The 7,187-nt window shown below is 42.6% G+C and overlaps 1 protein-coding gene across 1 annotated transcript; it reads left to right on the top strand.

Moving 5' to 3' along the window:
* The first annotated feature begins 6,023 nt into the window (after window positions 1-6,023).
* On the top strand, window positions 6,024-6,410 carry LOC138901310 (uncharacterized). The gene has a single exon (XM_070189066.1). The coding sequence runs from the start codon at window positions 6,024-6,026 to the stop codon at window positions 6,408-6,410; it is 387 nt and encodes a 128-aa protein (XP_070045167.1).
* Window positions 6,411-7,187: the final 777 nt, after the last annotated feature.

Genomic DNA, 7,187 nt, shown 5'->3' with positions numbered 1-7,187 from the left:
TGGGTTTTTTAAAATGGATCGAGTAAAAAAAAGGAATGGGTCATTTTCATTTTGTGCTGACACGTGGCACTCCATCCAAAATAAGGGTATATTTATTCCAAATTATGACGGGAAGGGTATATATAGCCCAATAGTATAACGAGGGGTATTCTTATATTTGCATTTTGTGCTATTTACATATTTTTGCAATAATAGCCTACACTTTACAATTAATTGCATTTTATCATTTTTGTCTCGAGTCAAAATAGCCTTTTATTTTTTTACAACCTTCAGTTATTATTTTAAAATACACGTTTGCTCAAATAGCAAAATTTATATTTATTTAACTATTTTATTAATTTATTTTCTTTTATTTAAAATCTGGCCCAAACCAAGCCACATTTTCGAACCAAATTAGTGGCCCAAACACCCCCACACCTTAGCCCTATAACCCTCATCCCAAGCCAAATGACCCGGTCGAGACCCATTAAACGACCTGCCTCGCCTATTCTTTAATCTTGGCCGTTGATCACTCAAGATCAACAGCCCACGATCACCCCACTCCTTTAATTTAACCAAACCCTTGAAACTTGAACCCACTTCCCTTAAGACGCCAACCCCAAACACTCTCAATCCTCCTCTTGTCTCTTCTATGAAACCCTAGCAACTGCCTCGCTTAATCCTCTCCGAAATCCGACCTTAATATGGAATCACTCCATCATTCCCTTACCTTATATGCTTTGTCTCGTTGTTACTTACACCATTATGGTATTACTTAGTACTTTCTGCTTTTTGGCATGTACTAGGCACCTAATCAAGGGAAACCAACTTCTTTCGCTAAGATCTAGATGATATTTTGTCTGTAAACGTTCAGAGCAAAGCTATATAGGTCCGATTCTCCAAGATCTTCGGCCAATCTTTGATTCCTGTCAAACTAGGGTTTTCCTGGTTTTTATCCTAATCCGATTCAAAATTGATTTTGCATGTTATTCCTTCCTTTATTGTGTTTGATTGACTGTTTTCCTTGTTTGTTTGTTTAAATTTAACTACAATATACACCCCTCCCCTAATTCCCCAAAACGCAGCTAATTTTTCTTATTCTCTCACTCTCATTCACTGTATACCATTCAGAAACTCTTGTTTTGGCCGGCTGAAAGCTAAGGCCACTGGAATCCGCTCTATTGACCTTCCCGGTACGAGCACTGCTCGAGGCTCGTTTGAAGCTCCTGTGAACTTTGATGCACTGGGGTTTGGGGTCATGTTGTTCTCTCTTTGCTACTGATACTTGAGTTGTTACTGAAGCTTGGTTTTCTCTTTTATTTGCTCTTTAAATCAACAAACTGTTGAGTGCTGAGACAATTGCAATTCAAATCTCTCCCTGTTTGTATTTATGCTTCTGTACATTTGTGTTACTTGAACTTTAGTGAACCAATATGATATTATGTCGGCCTTGGCCTTGAAGTTCCTCTGTAACTCTGCATTTTAATCAAAATTTGTATAATTTTATATATTTCATATTGTGTATTCAATTTGGAAAAAGTTTGACTTTGAGGATCAAAAGTTCTCCGACATCATCAAGTTGGGAGAAAGAGTAAAAGAGGGCATCAACAGTGGTATGGTTACTAACTTTGAGGCACTTCAAGCTACCAATAAAGCCTTACAGTCTGGGGTCATTTCAAAGAAGAAGCAAGTGGGTGTCGTGATGGTAGCCCAGGGCCCTATGTCTCCCCTTAGCTATCATACACCTCCACAAACACATCAACCCTAACCTCCAAAATACCATTACCCTACCACCACCCACCACACCTACAATACCTAGCCAGTATACATCATATCCTCCCGCCCGTCAAAACTACCCAAAACCCCGACCAAACTTCAAACGTAGATCTCCCAGACAATACACCACTATCGCCAAACCCATAGCCCAATTATATGAGAGACTGAAGGCCGCTGGTTATGTCACTCCTATTCCTACAGCTGCTATTGAAAACTCTTCTCAGTGGGTCAACCCCAACAAGACTTGTGACTACTATTCAAGCATGAAGGAACATACTATCGAGGAATGCCGCATGTTGAAAGATAAAATCCAGAAGCTAATTGTCACCAAGGTTATATAGGCGAAGGAGTCCGCACCGAATGTCTGCAATAACCCTCTTCCTTATCACATGGGTGAGGGAGTGAATGTAATAGAGATTGATGAAGAACGGGACCAGGAAGGGTCCTACAAGTCAGACGTTTTTCCATGGGACTATATAGTAGAAGCAAGAAGAAAGAGAAAAGCCAAGATGGTATTTGGAGGAAGGTACATGCGAGAAAGTACTCTGGTTTTTATCACCTAAACAAGACTCCCGTCCAAATATCCATCCTGTCATTGTTACAAAATTCAGATGCACACAAGAATGCCTTGATAAAAGTGTTAAGTGAAGCTTACATACCTACCGGCATTACCAGTGGAGAGATAGCAAACATGGTGGGGCGGGTACTGAAAAATCACAACATTACTTTCCACGAAGATGAGCTGCCGCCAGAAGGATTGAGTCATAACAAAGCATTGCACATCACTGTGCAATATTAAGATAAGTCAAAGCTTCCCATCCATATCTCTTGGGTATAGGTCTACAAGAGATACGGATGGGAAGCATGAATGTCAAAGCATTTGATGGGTCTCAAAGAGATACTATTGGAGAGATTAACCTGGATCTGAAGATGGGCCCAACCTGGTTCGACATAAAATTTGGGTTCAAGGATTGGTAAACTATTGGGTCGTGACAAGGATTGGTGAACAACACACTTGGGGTTTCCTCCTCCCTCTCTCACTAGAACACTCTCACTTCTCTCTAAAAATATTAGATTTTTTCTCCAAGATGAGCTTCAAGGGCTTTTAATCAAATTGGGGTCGGGTTATAAAATTGAAAAATGGACCCTCTGATCTCAACTCTGCGGTCGCAGAATGCACCGCAAATCACGTCTCTGGTCCGCAAACTGGACCGCAAAATGGTCCTCCAAATCTAGGCTAGTCTAGAAAGGTGTGTGGCAAATCCCCGGTCCGCAGAGCACTTATGTGGCCGCAGAGTGGACCGCAGAATCACTCTCTAAAATTCTTTATGCCAAGTATGCGACAAATGTGCGGACTACGAAACAACTATGCGATCGTATAATGGACAATAAAACAACCTTCAAAATCCAACAAATTCTATGCTCAACTCTGCGATGATTATACATCCAACGAAATGGTTCCGCAGTCACGAAACGGACTGCAGAATCGCCTTCTTCAGCCAAACATTTCCATCAAATCCTCAGTGCATTATTCAACCCAAATTCCTTGGCGAAATTTTATAGGGCCTTACAGGCAGCCTACAGATGGTGGCAGGCTTATGAGTTGAGCAGGCCAGCCTCCGCAGCACCACTTACGTGGCGTGAGTTCCTAGTTCTCTTCTTGGAGAAGTTTATTTCCCAGACTCACAGAGAAGAGTTTCATAGGCAACTTGATCAGCTACATCAGGAGGGTATGACAGTGACTCAGTGCGAGATGAGATTCACAGATTTGGCTTTTCATGCAGTATGGTTGGTTCCTACTGAAAGAGAAAGAGAGAGAGAGAGAGAGAGAGAGAGAGAGAGAGAGAGAGAGAGCATCAGGAGGCTCATCGATGGCCTCAACTATGGCATATGCTTCAGTGTGGCTCGAGAGGACGCGATAAATGTTAGGTTTGACCAAGTGTTCGAGATTTCTAGGCCCTTGGAGTAGGTTCGCAGACTTGAGCGTGAGGAGCACGAGGGAAAGAGGCCGCATGGTTTACGTGGTTTAGTCACATCACAGTAGAGGTCATCCTTATAAGCCCGCTCAGATGGCTCGTCCGGTTCGTAATGGAGCATCAGTTAGCCATGGTTCATACAGTACTCGTCTAGTTCAGATATCTTTCATTGCACTCCCAACTTAGAGTTCGTACCATGCTCCATCAATTTAGGGTTCGTCAGTACTGGGCTCTTCTAGTGGCTATTCTAGTTCTCGAGGTCCAGTTTAGGCTCTGCAGTCATCCCTAGATTGAGGTTGCTATGAGTGTGGGGAGTTGGGGTATGTGAGGAGTGTTTGCCCCTGTTTTATTGGAGGTCCGGGGCAGTAGAGAGGTCAGGCTGCTACTTCCACACCAGTTACTACACCACCCGCTCAGCCAGCTCGGGGTGGGTCTTAGGCAGTTCGAGGTCGCCCTAGAGGGGTAGGTCGATCAAGTGGTGGTCAGGCTCGATGCTATGCTTTTCCCGCCAGACCAGAGGTAGTTGCTTCCGATGCTTTGATCACAAGTATTTTTTTGGTGTGCCACAAGGATGCTTCAATATTATTTGATCCTATTTCCACTTACTCATATGTGTCATCATACTTTGCTCGTTATTTGGATATGCATCGTGATTCTTTAGTTACGCCTATTCATGTATATACGCTGGTAAATGATTCTATTATTGTGCACCATGTGAGTCGGTCGTGTGTGATGACTATTGAGGGTTATGAGAGAAGAGTTGATCTTTTACTACTCAACATGGTTGATTTTAACATGATATTGGGCATGGATTGTCTATCTCCGTGTTACGCTATTCTGGATTGTCACACAAAGACTGTGACATTGGCGACGCCAGGATGCCGAGGTTGGAGTGGAGAGGCTCCCTGGATTATGTTCCTTGCGAAGTGATTTCGCATTTGAAGGCTCAATGGATAGTTGAGAAGTGATGTTTGGCATATTTGTCCTTCATGAGGGATGTTAGTGATGATACTCCTACCATTTAGTCATTTATGGTACTAAGATTTCCTAGAGGTATTTCCAGCAGACCTGTTGTGCATGCCACCAGACAGGGACATTGAGTTTGGTATTCACTTGGTACCGGACACTCAGCCCATCTCTATTTCACCGTATAACATGGAACCTATTGAGTTGAAGGAGTTGAAGGAACAGTTGCAGGAATTACTTGATAAGGGCTTCATCGGGCCTAGTGTGTCGCCTTGGGTGCACTGGTCCTATTGGTGAAGAAGAAGGATGGCACTATAAGGATGTGTATTGATTACAGGTGGTTGAAGAAGGTTACTATCAAGAGCAGGTACCCACTACCGCACATTGATGACTTATTTGATCAACTTCAAGATGCCAGAGTGTTCTCAAAGATTGATTTGAGGTCTAGGTATCATTAGTTGAAGGATTTAGGATTCTGACATTTCTACGATGGCTTTCAAGACCCTCTATGGTCACTACGAGTTTTTGGTGATGTCTTTTGGGCTGACCAATGCTGCAACCGCCTTTATGCACTTGATGAATAGTGTGTTCCACCAATATCTTGATTCTTTTGTCATAGTATTCATTGATGATATATTGGTGTACTCACATAACCAGGAGGATCATGAACAACATGTGAGGATCGTACTCCAGACTTTAAGGTAGAAGAAGCTATATGCTAAATTCTCCAAGTGTGAGTTTTGGCTTTATTCAGTGGCGTTCTTGTGCCATGTGGTATCTAGTGAGGGGATCGAGGTGGATCCGAAGAAGATTAAGGTAGTTCAATGTTTGCCAAGACCGTTGACCTAGAAGGGTGCTCCATTCAGATGGTCTGAGGAGTGTGAGGCAAGCTTTCAGAAGCTCAAGACTGCATTGACTATAACCCCAGTGTTGGTATTACCTACAAGTTTGAGATCTTACACCATGTATTGGGATGCGTCGTGTATTGGGCTTGGCGGGGTGTTGATGCAGGACAGTAGGGTGATTGCCTACGCGTCTCGACAGTTGAAGGTTCATGAGAAGAATTATCCTGTGCATGACTTAGATTTGGCAGAATCTATATGCCATTCCATGTGAGGTCTATACCAACCACCGAAGTCTCCAGCACCAGTTCAAGCAGAAGGACCTTAATTTGCGGCAACATAGATGGTTAGAGTTGCTGAAAGATTACGATATCACTATATTATATCATCCGGGTAGGCCAATGTAGTGGCTGATTCATTGAGTAGGAAGGCTGAGAGTATGGGCAGCTTGGCATATTTACCAGTAGCAGAGAGGCCACTAGCCATGGATGTTCAGGCTTTGGCCAATCAGTTTGTGAGATTGGATGTTTCGGAGCCCAGCCGGGTTCTTGCTTGCATTGTGGCTCAGTCATCTTTGATGGAGCGCATCAAGGCTCGCCAGTTTAATGATCCTCACTTGATGTTGTTGAGGGACACAGTTCAGCGGGGTGGTGCTAAGGAGGTTGTGATTGATGATGATGGTGTTATGCGGCTTAAAAGCTGGATTTGTGTTCCAAATGTTGATGGGTTGAGAGATTTGATCCTTAAGAAGGCTCACAGCTTGCGCTATTCCATTCACTCACATGTCATGAAGATGTACCGTGAATTGAAACTACGCTATTGGTTGGGGAGAATGAAGAAGATATTGTTGCTTATGTCTCTCGGTGTTTAAATTGTCATCATGTGAAGTATGAGCATCAAAAAGCAGGAGGGTTGAGTCAAAGATTGGAGATACCGAAGCAGAAGTGGGAGAACGCATACACATACAAATTTTTGATCATTTTTGTCAGCAATTATGCGACCGATATGCGGTCCGCATATCCATTATGCGGTCGCATATGCGACCGCAGTATCGTTCCGTAGCTCCATTTTTGGGTTTTTAAAACCCGACCCTATTTCGTTAAATACACTCTTTGGGCCATTTTTGAACTATAATTTGATATTTTAGATTGAAAGAGAGTGCCCTAGAGTGAGAAGGTGTTCTTCAACAATTGTTCTTCAATTCTTGCCCAAGTTTTGGAAGATTAAGAAGGGAAACTCACTAGGTCTTCATCCTAGAGGTAAGATTCTACACCCTAAACCTCACTTCCGAATTTTGTTTAGAATTGGATAATTAGCAAGATAATTTCTGGGAAGGAGGGTTGTTTATTTACATGCATGTGATATCAAGGGGTGTAGGAAGATTGTTGAACTAGGCATGGTAAATATTGGGTTGTGGGATGATGGAATTCTCCAAAAAAGGGCCTTGAAACCATATGCACACCTTGTGTTTGATAAAATGCTCAAATGGGCTAGAACCATGATCATCTTCCTAAATTTGGTTCAATTTGTTATAATTCTAAAATAGATTGAAGTAGCTAAGAATTCCAGAACATTTAGAGTGTAAGGAAGCTCAAGTGAGGTATGTTGGCTAAACTCTTCTTTAAGAATTGGAATTCCCAATATCCTT

This window comes from Nicotiana tomentosiformis, chromosome 11, assembly GCF_000390325.3.
Source record: "Nicotiana tomentosiformis chromosome 11, ASM39032v3, whole genome shotgun sequence".
Taxonomy (NCBI): Eukaryota; Viridiplantae; Streptophyta; class Magnoliopsida; order Solanales; family Solanaceae; genus Nicotiana; species Nicotiana tomentosiformis.
This window is presented reverse-complemented; position numbering and strand designations above follow the sequence as displayed.